At 40.3% G+C, this 22,635-nt stretch overlaps 1 protein-coding gene across 1 annotated transcript; it reads left to right on the plus strand.

The window, feature by feature from the left end:
- Positions 1 to 514: 514 nt before the first annotated feature.
- Positions 515 to 20,079, plus strand: ube2nb (ubiquitin-conjugating enzyme E2Nb). Its single transcript, XM_034163528.1, has 4 exons — positions 515 to 651; positions 5,795 to 6,041; positions 14,582 to 14,722; positions 16,777 to 20,079. Exons 1-4 carry the CDS (start codon positions 622 to 624, stop codon positions 16,818 to 16,820), a joined length of 462 nt encoding a protein of 153 aa, XP_034019419.1. The 5' UTR covers positions 515 to 621; the 3' UTR covers positions 16,821 to 20,079.
- The last annotated feature ends 2,556 nt before the right edge of the window (positions 20,080 to 22,635 follow it).

The raw sequence follows: 22,635 nt of genomic DNA on the forward strand, positions 1-22,635 counted from the left end.
ATTTTAGATGAGTAGATAGAACTTTATTAATCCCTTGGGAAGACTCCCTCAGGGAAATTGAGGTTCCAGCAGCATTGTGTAACAGCACACAGAGTAAGAAGCACACAGTATCAAAAGTGAAAGTAAAAAAAAACTTTGCAAATATAATTAGATGTACCTTAGTATACACTGGTAGAGTTCCACCTTAGATTTGTAATGTATAATGGAAGATATACCTTACTGAATTTTCATGAACTATTTTGAAGGTGCTTTTATATTTGTATTTTTATTTTTAATTATGGACTGTTAATGTTTTTGCATATACACGTCTGAAATAAAATAAAGATTCTGCAAATACTATATATATGTGTGTGTGTGTGTGTGTGTGTGTGTGTGTGTGTGTGTGTGTGTGTGTGTGTGTGTGTGTGTGTGTGTGTGTGTGTGTGTGTGTGTGTGTGTGTGTGTGTGTGTGTAAATTGTGAAATCTTGGAAGATTTCTTAATTTATTTTCTTTAACTCAGCATAGTTACGTCAACTGAAGTTACCGGAAGTGTGGGTTATCTGGCCACGCCCCGTCAACTCAGTCAATCCAAGCTGAAGAGAAGGCGAGTCCACGGCTAAAAATATAATAGCTAACACAAGATGGCCGGTTTGCCTCGTAGGATTATAAAGGTATACTTTTTGCACCAGACACTTTATATTTAATGAGCCTGTGTGCGGGTGTTGAGAATATATTTAAATGGCGATGCGGGCAGTCCGGCGTGCAGACTGACGTTAGCGCGGCTAGCACAATAAACCCTTTCAAGCTAGTTATCGAGCTAGCTCGCCAATTCGTGTCTGTAAGTGGTTTTTGTTTGAACATTCTCCGCCGTGTGAGAGGGATTTTGGCTTCCAGTCGGTCGGTTGATGTAGTCTAGTTATAGTTTCTCTCCAGCGAGTCGTTTTGTTTTACTGTGATTCAGCGAATTGTCCATTTGTCTTGGTCGCCATATGAATGGGTTGGCTAAATAAGCTAAGCTAGCTGTGATTGGTGCACGGCTGGCACTGAGAGTCGCTCTTCTGGCGCGGCGCAAATATATAAATTGGTAATCGTTGCTTGCATTGTTAGAGAGGGTGAAGAAGCCAGTAGGACTTGAATGCTGGCTGCGATGCAGAATAAACGCAGTCTAGCTCGGACTGAGTCCGGCCGGGCCAGGCCCATGCAGTGGGCGCGATCACATTCAGCAGCTCGGTTTTCTCCATTCTGCAGGTTTTTAATCACACTGGTGTTGCTATAAAGCGGACACTAATAGTACGTGTTCTTTCTGTTTTCCCACCTTGACGCAAACGTTAATGATGCAGTCAGTACAGGCCCGGTTTTTGTTTTTCTGTGATCTGCAGATGCTTTCTGTGCACCTGCTTTGATCAGGCGAGAAATACGAAAAAGGGAAGTTGACATGCTTTTGATTTTTGATCGTTTGTTGTTCTCTCTCAGCTGGTCAGACATTAAATGTATTTTGTTCTCAGTGATGTACATCCTCAAATTAAAAAAAAAAGATGGGATAACTTGAAAAATGTAAATAAAATAAATCCTTAGTCCTTAAATTTGCTTTGACTTATGTTTCACTGCAGACAGTATAAAGCAAGATATTTTGTGTGATCAGCTTTATTTAATTTAATACACATCCATTCCTGCGTTTGACCCACAACACATTTTTAAAAAAAAAGAAATTGGGATTGGGACAGCTTATTCTAAATATAAGCATAGTTGGGTTTCTTGTGGCAAGTTAGGGGATGGATGCATGCACATTTCCATCAATCATTAAGAAATACAAAGAGTGTTGTGCTCTGTGGTAAATCTGTCTTATGTAGGCAATAATCAAAATTTGAGCGACCACGCTGGACGCAGAGTAAGTAAAATTTATTTATGTAACACTTATCACAGATAAAAATCACAAAGTGCAACACAAGAAACAGTAAAAATAAAATCAGCATCAAACTGTATAAAACATGATAAAAATAGGAAAGAAGAGTGATAGGAAGCCACAAAGACACCCAGACAATTTTGGAATAGTTATATGCTTCTGTAGTTGTGGCTGGTCACTGGGCCATGACATTAGGTGTAATTATACGGTTACGTATGACCTCTTAAAACTACTTGTAAATAGATGGTTATAATAAGTGTAATATTTCTGTCAAACCTGAATTAAAGCTGGTGCCATAAGCACATTGTTTTACTTTGAATCCATTATTCCGGGGCACAGAGGAGAAATTACAAAAACTCACTACTTAAAGACCTGGCTTTAGATTAAGATGGATAGTTTTTACAAAATGTCTTTTTTTAATTTATGGTGACTAAGCCATAATAGCAAAGGATTTATAACTTTTATTTTGAGACTACCTTGGATTTGTCTTGGTGGTTTGGATGCAGTTTTTGTTCCCGTGTGGTAGTGCACTATGATATGGATTGTGTAATATCAGCGCAGCACTGATACAGTGCATCTGGAAAGTATTTATAGTGCTTCACGTTTTACACATCTTATGTCACAGCCTTATTCTAAAATGAATGAAATTCTTTTTTTTCTCTCTCTCTCTCTCTCTCTCTCTTTAATACCCCATTAATGACAATGTGAAAAAAATTGGGGATTTTTGCAGACTTATTAAAAATAAAATACTATGAAATTGCATGTACGGAAATATTTACAGCCTTTGCCATGAAGCTCAAAATGGAGCTTAGGTGCATCCTGTTTCCACTGATCCTCCTTGAGATGTTTCTACAGCTTAACTGGAGTACACCTGGGTTAACTTCAGTTGATTGGACATGAATTGGAAATGTACACGCATTTAAGGTCCCAGTGCACAGTGCACAAACCAAGCATGAACTCAAAGGAATTGTCTGTAGACCTCAGAGACAGGATTGCCTCAAGGCCCAAATTTCGGCAAGGGTACAGAAACATTTCTGCTGCTTTGAAGGTCCCAGTGAGCACAGTGGCCTCCATCAACTGAAAAATGGAAGACGTTTGGTTCCACCAGGACTTTTCCTAGAGCTGGCCGCCCGTCTAATCTGAGCAATTGGGGGTGAAGAGCCTTAGTCAGGGTGGTGACGAGAACCCTGTCAGAGCTCCATCATTCCTCTGTGGAGAGAGAACATTCCAGACGGACAACCATCTCTGCAGCCATCCATCAATCAGTCCTGTATGGTAGAGTGGCCATACAGAGCATGGTGATCGCAACATCATGTTTTTCAGTGACAGGAACTGGGAGACTAGTCAGGATTGAGAGAAAGATGAATGCAGCAATGTACAGAGACATTCTGGATGTAAACCTGCTCCAGAGTGCCCTTGACCTCAGACTGGGGTGACGGTTCGTCTTTCACCAGGAAAATGACACTAAGCACACAGCCAAGATATCAAAGGAGAGGCTTCGGGACACTCGGGAGGAGCTCGGAGTCGAGCCACTGCTCCTCCACGTTGAAAGGAGCCAGCTGAGGTGGCTCAGGCATCTTTTACGGATGCCCCCTGGGCGCCTCACTGGAGAGGTGTTCTGGGCACATCCCATTGGGAGGAGACCTCGGGGAAGACCCAGGACACGCTGGAGGGACTACGTCTCTCGGCTGGCTTGGGGAACACCTCGGGGTTCCCCTGGAGGAGCTGAGGGAAGTGTGTGTGTGTGTGTGTGTGGATCGGGACGTCTGGGCGGCTTTGCTTGAGCTGCTGCCCCCGCAACCCGACTCCGGATAAAGTGGAAGAAAATGGATGGATGGCTTCAGGACAACTCTGAGAATGTCCTTGAGTGGCCCAGCCAGAGCTCAGACCTGAATCTGATCGAACATCTCTGGAGCGATCTGAAAATGGCTGTGCACCGACGCTCCCCATCCACCCTTATGGAGCTTGAGAGGTGCTGCAAAGAGGAATGGACAAAACTACCCAAAGATAGATGCACCAAGCTTGTGGCATCATATTCAAGAAGACTTAAGGCTGTAATTGCTGCCAAAGATGCGTCAACAAAGTATTGAGCAAAGGGTGTGAATACTTATGAACATGTGATTTCTTAGTTTTTTTTTTTTTGTTTTTTTTTAATAAAAATAAACTTTTTTCATGTCATCATTATGAGGTGTTGTGAGTAGAGTTTTGAAGGGGGAAAATTAATTTTATCCATTTTGGAATAATGCTCCAACATAACAAAATGTGAAAAAGTGAAGTGCTGTGAATACTTTCCAGATGCACGGTAGTAGAGAACACGTTGAGCCATTAAAAAAAAAAAAATGCAATAATAAATAGATATTGTACAATACCTACAACATTATGATACAATATTCTAGCATAGGGAGCTCAGTGGATAAAGAGCTAACACTCCCAATATGCAGACCTGGGTTTGAATCCTGCTCATACTCTGCCTCCTTGAGGTGTAGAAAATTGAGGCCAGTACTGATACTCTGCCTTTGCCGCACCAATTCCAGTTTCCCTTCATTTTGCACGTTATGTCTCAGTCCAACCAGCTGTAAAATGGGACCAATCATGGCTTTGTAAAGTAAATGTGAGGGATCATTGTCATGCACTTTGAGCATCTGCTATATTAAAGTGCTGGAAATGCAGTCCTTCTCGTCTTTTTAATATGCCAAAAAACAAAACGTATTCATTAATTTTTTTTTAAATCGCTAAACCTTTTTGCGCAGATCAGGCTGGTCTGTGCGGCCATTCATCCAAAATGAAACACCTGTTAAAATGCTTTTCTTAGTCATAACTCATAAAGTAATTTTGACAATAGCACATACAGGTGCATCAAAAAAAAAAAATTGAATATTGTGAAAAAGTTCAATATTTTTGTCAGGTTTTTCAGAGTAAAAATCTTACATTCTATTATCAAAATTAAAATAACAAATATAGAATGCAATACTTTAGTGTATTTGGTCATATGAGCATGTAATCAATGAAAGTGTGTGTGTAGAAAGAATGTGACCTTTTGACCCCTTAGAATAGGTCAAGGTAAGCCATCTTTGAACTCGTCCAAGGTCTGTGTTCCAAGAATGCTCACTGTGAATTTGAAGACACTGACAGTAATTTGAATGGAGTTACGCTGAGCACGGATGGACGCAAAGTCTTTGCAATAGCCGATGGCCATACTTTGGCCTCGGGTAAAAATTATTGAAACGTTTTAGTTTCTATTTACTGAAACTAGAAGATGTCGAATTTTGACTCTGAAAATATTGAACTTTTTCAGGATATTCTAATTTCCTGAGATGCACCTGTAGTAGCTGTGGAAATGGTTAAACTGAACCAGTGGACTTTTTGTGCTGCCAGTTAGTTTAAGTCTTAACACAGCTATGGACCTTTTAAACATGTAAACTGTAAAAAAAAAAAATTTTGATTCAATAAGTTTTGCACCCAGATATTAGCTTTGAAAAAGCAGATTTGAAAATGAAAACAATCCAGGTTAAACTTTTGCTACAAAATTTGTATTAAAGGGTCATATAGTGCAAAATTAATAATACCGTACTATAATACCATCACTGTCCACAAGGCAAAAAATAGTCATATTAATTTCAGGTCCTGTTGCCCATCTCTACTATCAACTATTTGCAAGACTAAAAGAAGTCCCTCAGGTAACAGCTAGCTTTAATTTTTAGTTTCTGGGTTAAATGATAGCTTGTGAAATATTGTGTGCACGTGAGCAAATTTGATGTATTTTTAAGATACGTGACAACACTGTTACTGTATGTATTTAAGTTTTAAGGTGCACATAAATAAAATGAAGCACCAAGGCACAGGAAGAGAGCAGGTGATCAAATGATGTGGTGCATTTTGACTCTCTGGCTTTCTTTTGTAACTATACTTAGGAGACACAGCGGTTGATGAATGAGCCTGTTCCAGGAATCACGGCTAGACCTGATGAAGGGAACGCACGTTACTTCCACGTGGTCATCGCAGGACCTCAAGACTCTCCTTTTGAAGGAGGCACATTTAAACTTGAACTATTTCTTCCAGAAGAATATCCCATGGCAGCTCCCAAAGTGCGATTCATGACCAAAATCTACCACCCCAATGTTGATAAACTTGGAAGAATATGTTTAGACATTTTGAAAGGTAAGACCGCTGAGCAAGATTTCTCAGTTTGCATGATTTTTGTGTGGAGATAGCTTCCAGAGCGACAGGGCGTACAATGCATCCGGAAAGTATTCACAACATTTCACCTTTTCCACATTATGTAGTCTTATTCCAAAATGGAGTAAATTAATTTTTTTTCCCCTCAAAATTCTACTCTCAGCACACCATAATGACATGAAAAAGCTTTTTTGAATTTTTTTCCGAATTTATTAAAAATAAACATCTAGGTATTCACACCCTTTTCCTCAATACTTGAACTGTCGCCCCAGTCTGAGGTCAAGAGCACTCTGGAGCAGGTTTTCATCTAAGATGTCTCTGTACATTGCTGTATTCGTCTTTCCCTCAATCCTGACTAGTCTCCCAGTTCCTGCTGCTGAAAAACATCCCCACTGCATGATGCTGCTACCACCATGCTTCATTGTAGGGATGGTGCCTGGTTTCCTCCAAACGTGATTCCTGGCATTCATACCAAAGAGTTCAGTCTTTGTCTCATCAGACCAGAGAATTTTGTTTCTCATGGTCGCAGAGTCCTTCAGGTGCCTTTTGTCAAACTCCAGGTGGGCTGCCCTGTGTCTTTTACTGATGCCACGTCCACACCGGGCGCGACCAGATGCCACAAATTCGCTTTGGTCGCATGGCGACGGGCGCGCCACCATCGCCCGGTGTGTCGCTCTGCTTTCACTGCAAAAATTTGTCCCAGTGTGTCATCAAATAGGAGGAGCTTGCATTCCGCTTGCCGGCTCCGGTTGTCAGTCAAGTTAACATGATGGACCTTGATCACACGGAACGGGTTTTTGTGGAAAGCTCCCAATTCGGGAGTATCATCGTTTGCTGCAGGAGCTGCGTCTGGATGACGGCCGCTTTCAGCTGTCCTTCCGCCTCTGCAGGACCCAGTTTGAGGACCTCCTGTCCCATTCACTCAAGGAATGTTTTCACAGTTTTTGCTCTATGGCAAGATGCATTATCATCTTGAAAAATGATTTCATCATCCCCAAACATCCTTTCAATTGATGGGATAAGAAAAGTGTCCAAAATATCAATGTAAACTTGTGCATTTATTGATGATGTAATGACAGCCATCTCCCCAGTGCCTTTACCTGACATGCAGCCCCATATCATCAATGACTGTGGAAATTTACATGTTCTCTTCAGGCAGTCATCTTTATAAATCTCATTGGAAGGGCACCAAACAAAAGTTCCAGCATCATCACCTTGTCCAATGCAGATTCGAGATTCATCACTGAATATGACTTTCATCCAGTCATCCACAGTCCACGATTGCTTTTCCTTAGCCCATTGTAACCTTGTTTTTTTTCTGTTTAGGTGTTAATGATGCCTTTCGTTTAGCTTTTCTGTATGTAAATCCCATTTCCTTTAGGCGGTTTCTTACAGTTCGGTCACAGACGTTGACTCCAGTTTCCTCCCATTCGTTCCTCATTTGTTTTGTTGTGCATTTTCCATTTTTGAGACATATTGCTTTAAGTTTTCTGTCTTGACGCTTTGATGTCTTCCTTGGCCTACCAGTATATTTGCCTTTAACAACCATCCCATGTCGTTTGTATTTGGTCCAGAGTTTAGACACAGCTGACTGTGAACAACCATCATCTTTTGCAACATTGCGTGATGATTTACCCTCTTTTAAGAGTTTGATTATCATCTCCTTTGTTTCAATTGACATCTCTCGTGTTGGAGCCATGATTCATGACAGTCCACTTGGTGCAACAGTGCTCTAAGGTGTGATCGCTCCTTTTTAGATGCAGACTAACGAGCAGATCTGATTTGATGCAGGTGTTAGTTTTGGGGAAGAAAATTTACAGCGTGATTCCATAATTTATTCCTCAGAATTGAGTGAGTCCATATTTTTTTCCCTCTGATTCGTCTAAAAAAGTAACCGTTACTGACTGCCACAATTTTTTTTTCTTGATTTCTTATAATGTTTCTTAAAGCCAGAAAGTTGCCATTTGAAATGACTTTAGTTTTGTGTCATGTCTGTGATCTGCTTTTATCTACAAAATTAAACAACTGAATGAACATCCTCCGAGGCTGGTGATTCCATAATTATTGCCAGGGGTTGTAAATGTTGAACTTCTACCTAAAACTCACAAAAATGACTTTGGTTTTGCCAGACCTTGAAAAAACCTCCCGCACCTAAGACAGTTTCATATTTCACATTAAAACACCTAGCAGCTCTAACACTCTTTATTATAAGATGTCAGTTTTACATACAATACACATGAGGAATACATGAAAATGAGTACATATAGCATTTGTAGCGTTTTTAATAGTGTTTCAGATTTGTGTATTAGTGTTAATAAATTTGCTGTTATATTTGTCTTTTGCAAGGAGAACGAACCTCCTCCATCAACTTTACAGCTCTCTCAGCTACTATGTTGGAGCGAGGCACATCAGGGTCACACTCACCACTGCTTCCTTCCTCACTATCACTAGATTCAGAGATAACCGTTAGGCTTGTCGAGGGTTCTGATGTGTGTTTGGCCCTTTTTGATGGATGGATTGTTGACATAGGAGCCACTTTCACAGTTGTATATCCCACCCTGCCTCCTGATTCAATTTGTCTCGTGTACAGTTCTTTGTCCTCACTACAAAGCCAATTTCCATTTGTTTTTGTAATATCGAACAGATGAGCAAGATTTTCTTCAAATTCTGCATTTGGTCGCTTTCTGTGTTTTTCAAAAGATGTGATAAGTTTGTCAACCGTTGCAGACACTTGTTGTTTGGAAAGAACAGGAAAATTCAGCTTCTCCCAAAGCTCAAAAATTCCTCAGATATTTTTTCTGAGTCGACCATGTCGTCCTTTCAATTCATCAAAAATTCACAAGAATCTTCCAACGATACGAGGTATCTTATAAAACTAACCGGCAGTTTTATAAAAAAAAAAAAAAACTATATGGATTTGAATGACATGCGATTACACCAATCATGCTTGAACCCTCGTGCGCATGCGTGAGTTTTTTCAGCTTTTCAGCTTTGAGTGAGCACTGGTCCTGCCCTCTCGGCTGAATTCCTTTGTTTGAGACTCTGCTCGAGACGGCGCACGTTGCTTTATCAAACTTTTTTCAGGATCTGTGAGGGATATCCAGTGGACACTATTCGATAAATTCAGCTGGTTTTCGGTGAAAAGTTTAATGGCTGATGAGAGATTATGGGGTGTTTCTGTCACTTTAAGGACTTCCCACGGAGCGGGACGTCACGCAGCGCTCCCAGGCGACGTCGTCGGCCTGTTTCGAGCTGAAATCATCCTAATTTAAGGCTCTGTTGACCCAGGACGTCGTGAGAGAACAGAGAAGATTCAGAAGAGGCCGGCATGAGGAGTTTATGCGGACATTCCACTGTTAAAGGTCATTTTGTAATGAAAGAACGTGCGCGCAAATTCGCTGAATCGTTTCCGTGACGACGCTGCGAATCCGTCTGCGTCGCGACAGGAAAAACACCTCCGTGTTGAAAACCATTTGTAAAATTCAGGCGGCTTTTGATGGCTTTCAACAAGTGAGTAACTGAGAAATTGTTTAACAGTTTGGGCATGTTCCAACTTGTCTGTTAAGGTTTCCAACGGAGGTGTTTTTCCTGTCACGACCCCCCGCGGTCGGGTGCGGCCCGACATGCGACTCTGCCCGCACGTTCTTTCATTACAAAATGACCTTTAACAATGGAATGTCCGAATAAACTCCTCATGCCGACTTCTTCTGAAAGTTCTCTGACTTACTGGGTGAACAGAGCCTGAAATGTGGAAGTTTTCAACTTGAAACAGCGAGATGACGCCACCTCAGAGCGCAGATCGCCGTCAGGCGCCGTGGGCCGTCCTTACGGCGACACTACCAGACCAAAATCTCTCATCAGCCGTTAAAATTTTCAACGAAAATCAGCTGAATTTATCGAATGGTGTCCACTCAGTTGTGCCTTACAGTTTTGAAAAAATTTTTATCAAACAAAGCAGCAGTCTCTGAGCCATTCCTAAACAATGAAAAAATCGACGAAAGGGTGAGAGACTCCTCACTCAAAGACTGCCCACAGGTGAATGACGTAACCGACAGGCGTGAAAAAACTCTCGCATGCCCACGAGGGTTCAAGCATGTCTGATGTAATCACACGTGATTCAAATCCATATGGTTTTTTGAAAAAAATAAGGTCGGATACTTTTCTAATAGACCTCGTATCTCTGTTGGAAGGCATTTTACATAATGGTTCACTCATATCCTGTTTTAGCTCTGGTATACAAGGTTGGCGCTTTGTGCTTGATTTCAAAATTTGTGCTCATTTTTCCCCCAGCTACTTCCACTGCTGATTTTGACATTTTACTTTGCAAGCACATATTTCCAAAAAGAAGTCAACAGCAGATCCTCCAAAGCAATACTGCAAAGAAAGCAAAACTGTATGAATGATGTGATGTGAACAACTATACACTGGTGTAAATGCTATGAACTACAAAAGCAAAACACTGCAATAGATCAGCTCATCACATTATTTATACATTTTATTTTATCTATCAATTTTATCTAGTTTACCTTTATTTTTTTATTTCTTTTAATTATTGTTTATTAATATTTTAGCAATATTTATTTGTATATATTTTCTTGTTATTTCTTGATACTTGTTAATTCTCTTGTTACATTATTTTTAAATAGTATTGTGTAAACTCATATTTTTAAAAGTGATGTGGTGCTAGCTGAGGGAGGTTTTTTCATGATCCAATGAAATAAACTTCAAAAAAGTGATCTATGGGTAAAATTTCATCAAATGCAACATCAGGAAAATGAAAGTTTTGAAAAAGGATTTGTAGTCATAACCCTAGCGCACATGTAAACAATTAAAAAAAAAAAAAAAACACCTCCACTGCTTGCTGTGGGGCTGCAGCTCGCTCCAAAAACTGTCATAATTGTGTTCAGAAACCAGTCACCATTTGTTTTATTATACATCTGTGTAGTTAATAAGTAAAATAATTTTCATGGATGATTCGCTCACGCGCGCACGTAAAACAAACCAAGAAAAACCTCCGCTGCCCCTGCTGTGGGGCTGCTGCTCACTCCAAAAACTCTGTCATAATTGTGAAATAAAGGACAAAAGAGACATAAGTCCTGCTCACAGGCTTCTACCAGAGACAGGACATGTTCACATCCAACTCATTCAAACTCCAGACATCTCCACATCACTACATATTCAGTCCCCGATTGGTCATCGTGGCGTGACAAGACGAAAAAGTTCAGATTTTTCAACTTGGGGAGGAGGGCAACACGATGCAATATTGCACCACAAACGCGCCAATCGCTCAAAGTCACTTCACTCGCGTCCATCGCGTTGTGCTGCGTGGTTTGGCGCCAAAACGCATCCTTCCATAGGGATTACATAGCAACCCGTCGCTGCTGTCGCTCGCGTTGTGCCCGGTGTGAATGCAGCATGAGAAGTGGCTTCTGTCTGACCACTCTGTTATGTAGTACTGATTGGTAGATCGCTGCAGAGATGGTTGTCCTTCTGGAAGGTTCTCCTCTCTCCACAGAGGAATGCTGGAGCGCTGACAGAGTGACCATCAGTTTCTTATTCACCTCCCTGACTAAGGCCCTTCTCCCCCGATTACTCAGTTTAGACATGCGGCCAGCTCTAGCAAGAGTCCTGGTGGATCTGAACTTTTTCCATTTACAGATGATGGTCACTTTGCTCATTGGGACCTTCAAAGTAGCAGAATTGTTTTTGTATCCTTCCCCAGATTTGTGCCTTGAGACAGTCCTATCTGAGGCCTGCAAACAGTTCTTTTGACTTCATGCTTGGTTTGTGCTCTGACATGCACTGTCACTTGTGCGACCTTATATGAAGACAGGTGTGTGTTTTTCTAAATCATGTCCAGTCAACTGAATTTATCTTAGGTGGTCTCCAATTAAGTCACAAAAACATCTCAAAGATGATCAGTGGAAACAGGATGCACCTTTGAGCTTCATGAGCTGTGAATACTTATGTATGTGTTTTGTTTTGTTTTTTTAATAAATTTGCAAAAATCTCAAACTTTTCACATTGTCATTATGGGGTATTGTGTGTAGAATTCTGAGGGGAAAAAATGACTTTCATCCATTTTGGAACATAAAATGTGGGAAAAATTAAGCACTGTGGAAATTTTCTGGATGCGCTCTTGAGGCAAAAAGCAGGTTTTGACCAGTAAACGCCAAAAAAAAAAAACCCAAACAGAAATCAGTAACTACAGTATTACAATCTGCATTGTACACAGTGAAAGCAGTATTTATTGGCACATCCAGAACACATCGGCAGCATCTTATTTTCTCAGCTTGTGCTAAAAGTCTGTTTTTGGCTTGTGTCCTACACACTCATCTTGTCTGAGCTTGTTTGGTGGCAACATTAATTAATGTGACATGCACACAGCATATGAGCACCACATGCATGAGTGTTCACACATATGCACTTACCTGCTGACTTAATTGTGCCTGTTGGAATGCACCGTGTTATCCTCTAGGGTGCAGACCAGAACTGAATAATCTCTTGCCGACAGCAGCTTATCATCTTTATTTTGGCAATCTCACGCCAGCTGTTCTCACGTTTGTTGCTGTAGAGGTGAATAGTGGCCAGAGGTGAATAGTGGTCAAAGGTATTGATACGCCAAAGGTGTATATTCAGAATTTAATGTTTTCATAAATGATCAGAATATCCAGTGTTATTGAAGAGGAAAAATGGGTTGATAGACTGAAATAAAAAACACTGATATAAAATGTGCGTATCAGTTATCGACACCCTCTGATGAATTTCTCATAAATCATCACTTTTACGTCTTTAGACAAGTCACGTGACTGTTTCCAGGCCATTGGTTATATCTTGGGCATTTTTACGTACATCGTACGTAATATTTAAGAAATACAAGATGTGAAGTTTCAGCTCCAGTTTGCCAGAAGGCACATGGAAGATTTGAGCCCATCATCTGTTTTCTTCTACTAAAGTCCTTTTCTGTTCCGTTCCACCATGAAGATCTGACCGGTGATGCATCAGATCAAAAAGTTGCACTAGTTTCTCTAATCAAAGCTGCAGAAGCTTCTAACTTTTTCAGAGCTGTCACGGTTTCTTGGTGGCTTCCCTCACTTGTCTCCAACTTGCAATTGTCATTCAGTTTTTGGGCACAGTGTGCTCCACACAGATTTATCCTACAGTACCGCACTGCCTGTAATTCCTAATGATTGATGTAAACGAAGCCAAAGACGTTCATGAAATGTTGGACTCTTCACAAGTGACCCAGACTTGCCCGATGCTTTAATCTAACTCACCCACGAAACAGTCTGACGTTTCTTTCATGATTCTTGCGTCATCTGCTTTTTCTTTTCCTCCCACACTTCAGAGATGTTACAAGTTGTCGTCGTGTCACTTGAATTTGGTCAGTGTGCACCAAGAATGCTTGCAATGGATGCGGGATACGCATGATGTTGTACATGTGGTTCGCATGGTGAACTGTAACTGATCAGAGCCACCGAGGAGCGAGCATGAAGACAAATGCTGCGTAAACCAAAAACCATGAGTCAGCAGCACATGACGCTGTCACAGTGTAGCTGAGCTAGCTTCGGTTGTTTTCTTCAGTAAGATCTCATCTTGACAGTAGAAACAGCTGCTTGACTCAATGTTAACTTAAAAAAAATCCGCATTGCTCGTAAAAGGTAGAAAGGTGGTGCTTTATGTTGGGCAGTGCAGTAAATCTATAACGGTTTTATTTTCTGTATGTACTGTTATCATTCCTTCTCACAGCACTTTTTTTCTTAATTATTTGCATTTTCCGTCCCATCCCGGCTTCTTTTTTTCTGATTTGTGGCTGTATTTACATGGTATAATATGGTCGTAGTGAAGAAAGACCTGAGCCAGAAGGAGAGGCTCTTCATTTACCAGTCATTTCATGCCACTACCCTCACTTTTGGTTGCGAGATTTGGATAATGTTCGAAAGAGCAAGATCGCAAATATGCGTGGTGGAAACGAGGTTCCTCTGTCAAGTACTTAAGTATTTATACTTGAGGGCAGAGGTTGGGAAGTTTGATTAGCTGCTGCTCCTTCACAATGAAAAGAATCAGCTAAGGTGGTTCAGGTGTTTTAGAGAGGATGCCTCCTGGTTGTCCAACTGAGAGGATGACCCCAAGAAGACCTGGGACATGCTGGAGGGTTTGCATCCCCCAGCTGGTTTTGGAACACCTTGAGGTTTCCCCCAGGAAGTCAGAGGAGTTGGCTGAGAATAGGCAAGTGTGGACATCTGCTTGTCAACTGTGACCTGGACCCAGATAATAGGCAAAAAAATCAATGAATGAATGTCAGAGAGGAATAAAGAAAGCAGGAAATATTCACATTTAAGATGCTGCAATCAGAATTTGAACACAGTGATCAGTTATTAAATAGTTGGTGATTACTTAAAAAAAAAAAAAAAATCGCTTCATCTTTACGACTCTAATCTGAATCTTCCTGCATCACCCGCTTGTTTTGTCCCATTGATGTTCACGCTGTTATTTTGGTCTCTCCATGCATCTTATTCCAGATAAGTGGTCTCCGGCTCTGCAGATCCGCACAGTGTTGCTATCTATCCAGGCATTATTAAGTGCTCCCAATCCAGACGACCCCCTGGCAAATGATGTTGCAGAGCAGTGGAAGAAAAATGAAAGCCATGCCATTGAGACAGGTGAGAATTAAATTCAGATTTTTGCTTGGCGCATGTGTGTCGTGAAGTCGTTAGCGACATTCCCGAAGTCTGTACGGCTGCCCCCGTCCCAGAGTGAGGACGTCTGCAGCGAAAAGACAAACTAACAGCTAACATGCACCAAAAATAAAACTCGAGACACTCTGCAGCCGTCATGCACGCGTAACTCATCTGAACCAGGCATCAGTCAAACACCACCTTATATCGTGCGATAGGTGAGGAAGCATTTCACGACAAAAAAAGAGGATGTCTGCAGTGCAGCATATATTTCAGTAGTGAGGGGGGTTGTCCAACTTCTGTGTTGATCGTCTGAAACTGCTTCGTCCTTCTGTTGAGGGCTCTGCTGCCAATGAGTCAGGAGGCAAATCTTTCACTACAGATTTTTAAGGCTGCGTGGTGACACTAGTTCACACTCTTTACTCCTGAGGGCAGACAGTGTAAAGAGGTTTGAGGAGGAGCTAATAGCTGGCTGTCATCATCTAAAACGGGTGGGCAACTTGAGTAGATGGAATCAGTTAATCAGTGAAATCACCTGGTAGAGTCAGTGGCTGCAAAGAAAACCTGCTCCCTCTTGGCCCTTTCTGGAACACGTTGCCCACCCCTGATCTAAAATAAATCAAAGAATATTTCTCAAGTTTTCATTTTAATTTAGGTTTTCTTAGAATTACATGCCTGCTCGGTTGGTTGGGAATCCGTGAAGCTCACGTGTAAGAATATGCTGCTGGTCTTTCCGCCTTTGCATGATACGCTCATTATCCAGATATTCCAAACAGCAATGTTGTAATTTTTCATCGGGAAATGAAGCCAAGCTTTGGGCTACTTCTTCCTCTCCGCCATCACTGGTTACCCTCCTGAGAGTGTTCTGCTTGATGTTTCTTCCTGCAAGCAAAAAAACATCTGCGGGAGTATAGCGCCATAGAATTCTTTCATTGTGTTTTGTCACTGAGAAAGTACATTTAATGAGCTTATATATATATATATATATATATATATATATATATATATATATATATATATATATATATATATATATATATATATATATATATATATATATATATATATATATATATATATATATATATATTTCTGATCTGCTGTGTGGCTTGGTCCTGCTCTCAGAGCTGAAATTTTAAACATAGCCTCACAGAAGACTTTCTGCATGTGCAGTTAGTGCACGGGCAGAGTGTGCATGTGCATAGGCTGCTAGATATTCTATCTAAATGAAATGACTGGTTGGACTTATTACAGGCTTCTTTTTTTAGCGTTGGAACATTTTATTTGTAGGTGGCTGTTGGTGTCTAATGAAAAAAAAAAAAAAAACTCAAACCAAGTGTTTCTAAATCCATCTAAGCACTTTGCCTTTTAAAGGGACATTTTACTCATTAGTGTTAACCCCTAAAATAAGAGATTATATATTGAAATGGTGTAAACTAAAATAGTGTAAAAATAAAAACAAAATTTGCAATAGATTCCCTTAATTTTTATGATTTTTAAAAAACTGTCCAGCCTTCCATGTGCTACATGTATGAAGTCACAAGTGCTGATTTTGCACAGCCTGGTGTACATACATGTAAAGATACTACAGTAAAACACCTGAAAATCTTACACTTAAATTATAATGTGACATCAAAAAGTAGCAAATTATATTTCTTGCTATTATTTATGAATATTACTCAAATCATTAGCCTATTTTTAAGATTTTGTAAGGAGTTTTACTGGTATCTCTATACATGTGTTTACATTCAACAATGTGTTAAGAGCACTTGCGATGTCACAGCACAGGCAACTAGAGGAAACGTAATTTGAAAAAGTCTCAAAAAATAAAAATTCCAATAATTATCAGAAACTGTATTTCAAGATTAATATGATGTTTATCCTTTAGAAACTGCAATTTTAATACGAGTGGAGTGTCCTGCTCATTTTAGGCTCCTGCTGTGTCGGTGAGACTTTGTTTTGGAGTTTTTATTGCACGTATGTATATAATTGAACACATTTTTTTGTTTTTGTGTTTTTTCTCCATGTCTATCCTGTAGCCCGAACATGGACCAGGCTCTACGCAGGCAACAGTGAAGTATAGAGGAGGCGAGGCGACTGAATGTGATCCATAAAACGTATACCTGTTTCTCTCAATGTTTGAATTTAACAGACACACACACACACACACACACACACACAAAATTTAAAAGAAAGAAAAGTCCCAAATCTATTTCAAAGAAGTGACAGGATTTACTGCTGCAGACCTCCTGGTGACTTATTTTCCTCTCAAAGATGCATTAAATGTGTAGTAGCCTTTTTGTTCTTATTATTATTGTTATTTTTACAACCCCCCCCCCCCCCGTGTTGCTGTTTAAATGCATGGACAGACTGACACGCTCCCCAGTGCAGTCTTAAAAAGAACATTCAAATAACTGCAGTACGCTGCGCTGATGTTGGCATATACTGGTGCATTTGCAAACTATACACGCATTTAGCTGACTTATTAACACACGTTACTGTCTGTTTTATATTTTATTAAGGATGGGTGACACATTCTCACGTTTCATCCCAGTCTGCGGTTATAAACTGGTAGAATGTGAGGATGATGAGGTGTGTGATGACTTAACTGAATTCTGCCTGGCACGAAAGCTGGATTTGTACCACAGTGTGTTGAGTACTTCAGTATTTAGTTTGTGGTGTAGCCGTTTCAGCCAAAATTGCACCAGAAAACACAGAAGTGGCACCAAACGGCAAAACTTGCTCTGGAAATATCCAAATGCAGCGCATCAAATACAGTTGTACTACTATTTACGCAAGTTGTGTCCGACTTGAATCCAAAAATCAGCTTCTCGCTCAATCTGACAAATTAGCTACAGCAAAATATGAGCTTGAAGGAGCTAAAATTGAACAGTGGCGCATGCAGTTGGTCACATTTTAATATCAGTTGTGTTGCTTGCTTTTTTGTTTGTTGCTAAGTACATCTGCAACAAATTGTTCGTACAGTTGTGGACATAAGCCTCGGCTTCATTCTTTAGATGATGTTTTTCCTGCTCTTAAACACAAGAAGGCACCGATTCTTAAGGTTGGCTCTTAAATACAGGCAAATCCCAAATGATGGCGATTAGTCATTCACAAAAAAAGTAATTTTTTCCGTTTCTGCACTCTTCGTTGCTTTTTAGGAGGCGTTTGTCTGTGTGTTTGTGAACTGGCAACTCGCTGGAATCTGCTACAATAAAGAGTGAATTAAATCTATCTTCTAAATATTATTTTTAAAGGTCCTGTAAATGATTTAGAGGGTTTGAGTGGTTATCACTGTACCACAGAGCGTACCACAATATGGATTGCGCCGTGAGAAATCAAGTTTTTCCCCTGTCAGACCAGAATTCATTTATAAATGACGCAGATTAGAAATAATGCCGTCAAAGTACCGAAAAATAAACCCAAATAATAATTCATGTGGAAATCCATAGTTATTTCGTCTGGTGTGACGATTAATAGTATTTTCTGCTGGGCTGAGCTCCACTTGTGAATCAAAACACCCTGTTATCATGTTTTCTTAGAAGCTATAAGATCTTTCTCACTTGAAGACATAAGTTAACAGCCATGTACGTGTTGGTAAACTGTGATTCTGTTGTGAGTCAGTGGACTTTTGCATGCCTTAATGAGTGTTAATTAAACACAGCAAACGCAAAGCTGTAAAAATCAGATTCATGATGTTTTTCATTCAAATTTTAATTTTCAAGAAGCAGGTTTGAAAATGCAAATACTCCATGTTGATCTGTAGCTCAATTAAGATGTTAAAGGGGTCATGTAGTGCAAAAGTAGTAACAAATGATGTACCATCACCATCATGTGAAAAATAGTGCCACTAGGTGTCGCACTAAAGCAGCATCTCGGGCCAAAACACAGGTTTTCCCTCCACCTTTTCCATGTCCCTTCATTTTTTAAAAATTTTTTTAAAACAAGGTGTTGAAAAAAGCAGCGCTACGTTCATAAACGCACATCTGCATAGGTTGGAAAGTTTTTAGCCAACTTCAGCTTATGTCTGCAAATGTATGAAATTTATAACGGGGTTTTGTTTGAGAGTCATTCGTACGTTTTGCCGCGCTTCAAATGTTGCTCCACATTAGAAACTGCAAGTTGTCAACGTTCGGTTTACGCATCAACCATCTGGTCTTTCGCGGCTGCTTAAGTGCCACTTTAAAACTCTACAAACCCCACTGGACAGTTTGGGGAGGGCGGGCATGTCAGAAAATGTCACGTCCAGCACGCTCAGAAGATTAGCGTGATGTAATGTCTCGTTAATACAAAAAATTTGATTTTAAAAAATAGTATTTGTGTTGAATAAGTTTTAAGCGTGTAGATCGGTCGAGCCACGTGAAACCACTGGTGTTGGTCCCCGTCAACTTTACTTTATCTCTGCCCCCCCCCCTCCCCCCCCCCGGCTTGTTCTCCATGGGTTCATGCTCTGTATTATTTTCTTTTTTGCTTGTTGTCAATTGTATTTTCAATTTTGTCATTGAACAGCAGATGTCACCAGATATGAGTGTAGAATAGATTCTTTGCAGTAAAGCTGCAAATCGAGGGGGGGGGGGGGTTCAATACAAATTTCATCCAATATTTTGGGTTTTCTACTTTTGCAGTTTTGTGGTAACTGTCTCATGAATGCTTGTGGTGACACCGTGGATATTACATACTAAAAAAAACCTAAATAAATAATGAAAATAACTCATCTCGACTAAGTTCACAACTAATCTTTCTCCTTCACTACAAATGTCCTTTTTTTTCCCATGAAAACCTGCAGAAAATAGTTTCAAGGTGTCCATACATGTTGTTTTTTTTTTTTGTTTTTTTTTATAAAGGCTTCAACATGACATCGGATTTGAAATGAGGCATGAAAAGCTCATCACTTAGTAGCTTAGACTCTCCATCGTCACATCGCTTAGCTTACAGCTCATCTGAGGGAGGACTGTAATATAGTAAAAGGATTTCTTTCGGTCGATCGCTCTTTATTGGATTCTCGCAGGCATGGTGTTGCTTAGATGTGTCCTGTCCTCACATAGAAATATTAACTGTTTCTAACTGCTACATTTACTCTAGCACGGCTTCAAACCTGCTTAACTTATTGTTTCCTCGAGGGACTTGACAGTAACCTAAAACAGAATTGAAAAAAATTAATTAATGAATAAAAGTCACTGGATTTCTGAAGCATCTAGATCAAAAAAATATTAAGATCAAACTGTTTAATCAACTCCCTATGTGTTAAAAAAAAATAAAAATAAGAGTTCTGTCTGTAATTTCAATACATTTGCATACATGGTTCTTCAGATACTCTGTAAATAAACTGAGTTGAGTAAGTAGACTTTGTCCTGTTTTATGTGGCGTAGGTTTGGAGCTGTGTGTCTCCTATCAGATTTTAGAAGATGAATTGCTCCCTGACACATTCTCAGATTAATTTTGCAGGGTGAAGGGGCTATTTGTGTCCACCAGAGGGAGCTATTCATGCATTCATCAGTAGCAGCGAGTAACAGAATCTACACCATGTGATTTAAAGGTACTCTCCGGATTTATTTTGAGAGCATGAAAGACATTGCTAAAAATGTGTGTGTGTATATATGTGTGTATATATATATATATAATTTCATTCAAATTTTATTTTAAGTACTTTCCGCTACAAAAATTGTTTAATAAAAGAGGGAAAGCATGGTTCGTTTGAGACGATAGGTGCAAATGGACCAGTCCTCCAGCCCCTCCCACTGCTGTTGTGATTGGACCGTTCAATTTGTGACACACCATATTATGAAAATGTTGGGGGGGGTATAATGGTGACAAACTGTATGTATGTATGCATGAAAATAAACTGGAGATCAAAGGAAAAATGTTTAGTTGAGTGAGTGACTATAAGGAGAGGTTTTGCTGAGGATAAGGAAATGTGGGATGAGCAGCTTAGTTTACCGCCACCCAGCTCTGATACTTGAGTTTTATTTGAACATTTTTCCATTTCATTCAAAGCCATGTTCCATTTTAGTATTTCTTTTGTAGTTTTCCATTTTAGCTAAACATTTTAGTTTTAGGGGAGGTGACGGTTTAGTGGTTAAGCGTTGGGCTTGAGACCAGAGGATCCTCGGTTCAAATCCCACCCTGACTGGAAAATCACTAAGGGCCCTTGGGCAAGATCCTTAATCCCTGAGTTGCTCCCGGTGTGTAGTGAGTGCCTTGTATGGCAGCACCCTGACATCAGGGTGAATGTGAGGCATTATTGTAAAGCGCTTTGAGCGTCTGATGCAGATGGAAAAGCACTATATAAATGCAGTCCATTTACCATTTAGTAAAGGATTATTAAATGAGTGCGAGGTCTGTACGGGAAAATATCAGACCGAGCGTCAGCAAGGTCCATGTGAAAAACAGGTCTAATATTCCCTTAGAGACCGAGAGTTAATATTTAATTTATTACATGACTAAACACGGTATCGCCCAAATATGAAGCTGCAAACAGTTTTGGGCTTGTAGTCAGACCTGTTCGCTTCACCTCCATGAAAAACTTGCTAACAAATGGTCCGGTCGTTAGCTGGTAAGCTTTCAATCTGTGTGGTTTTTCCGATGCTGTTTAGATATTTATGAAGAATGTTCATGTCTGACTTGGTTTTTCTAATCGTGTTTGTAACTTTCTGGTTTGAAACGAATGTGATACACGATCCAGACGATTGTCATGGTAACGGTCTGATACGGGAAAATATCAGACCGGAAATCAGCCAGTCAGAGGGTGCGTAGCGTTGTAGCCATATAATAATCACTTATATTAGCTGCTGTGCCAGTTAGTCGGAATTAAGAAGAAAATGATGGCGTCTGGTTAAGAATAACTGTCTTTTAGTTACACCAAACTGCAGAACGTCCGATGGCTACAAATGTCGCGCAGTGGTCGCGCCCCATGTGAACATGTGGCACTTGTGACTTTATAAACGTGGACCAGGCTGTTTCTTTTTTTAATAGACCCACATTATTTTCTTAGTTTAGGTGTCAGTCAGTAACATGTTTCCCCTCAGGCCTTTAATTCGAACAGTATTCTATAAAAACGACACCGTGCGCCGAGTCCTTGCTGTAGATTTTGTTTCTGCAGGAGGCCCGTGTCACAGCAGCACGGGTTTTTCACCTTTTCGCAGCAGGAACAAGGTTTCACGGTGTTTTCTTCTCATGGCTCCATTGTTCTTGTGGCCGTGAGTCATTCAGTGGGTATGCGTCCGTTCTTTGAGTGGAATAGAAGGAAATGATTCCCCCTCACTATCTGAAACACTTGACAGAACATTAACTAGACTCCTTTTATTGTCTCTGGAACAGGTTTGTGGTTTCACCGATCATCCTCACAAACCCTTTTGTTGTTATCGATCGTCTGTGCAGTCAGCGTAGCTTTGGATATTTTATCGTGTGGTCATTTTAAAAGTGCCGTATCTTGGAAATGCTGCCTCACATTCGTCTGCTGCGGCTCTGCTCTGGCAGATTAAAAACTCAAGTAGAAGAGGAGTCATAGTGCCTATAACATAGAACTGTGTGAATGCATGTTAAAACAGGCTCTGCACAAAATTACACACGTTTGTCGAGGGTTATAAATGGACAGGCTTCATTGCGATTACATTAGCTTCAAGAAATGAATAAGCTAACAAACGATAATCCACCTGGAAAACCTGATTAGCACCAAAACGTATGGAACTTTTCTGGGACTGAACAGATTTCTGACTGTTTGATCTAGTGCTGTTGACATTCATTGACATGTTTGACTTCTGAGGTTATCGTATATCATCACCCACTAGTGGTTATCATTAGCATCGGCAATCATGCTAATTGCCTGAAAGACTCGCGCAGAGTCTGAGACCTCCTCCATAGAGCTTGAACATATACAGTGCCTTCCAAAAGTATCAGAA

Source organism: Thalassophryne amazonica, chromosome 22, assembly GCF_902500255.1.
Source record: "Thalassophryne amazonica chromosome 22, fThaAma1.1, whole genome shotgun sequence".
NCBI lineage: Eukaryota > Metazoa > Chordata > Actinopteri > Batrachoidiformes > Batrachoididae > Thalassophryne > Thalassophryne amazonica.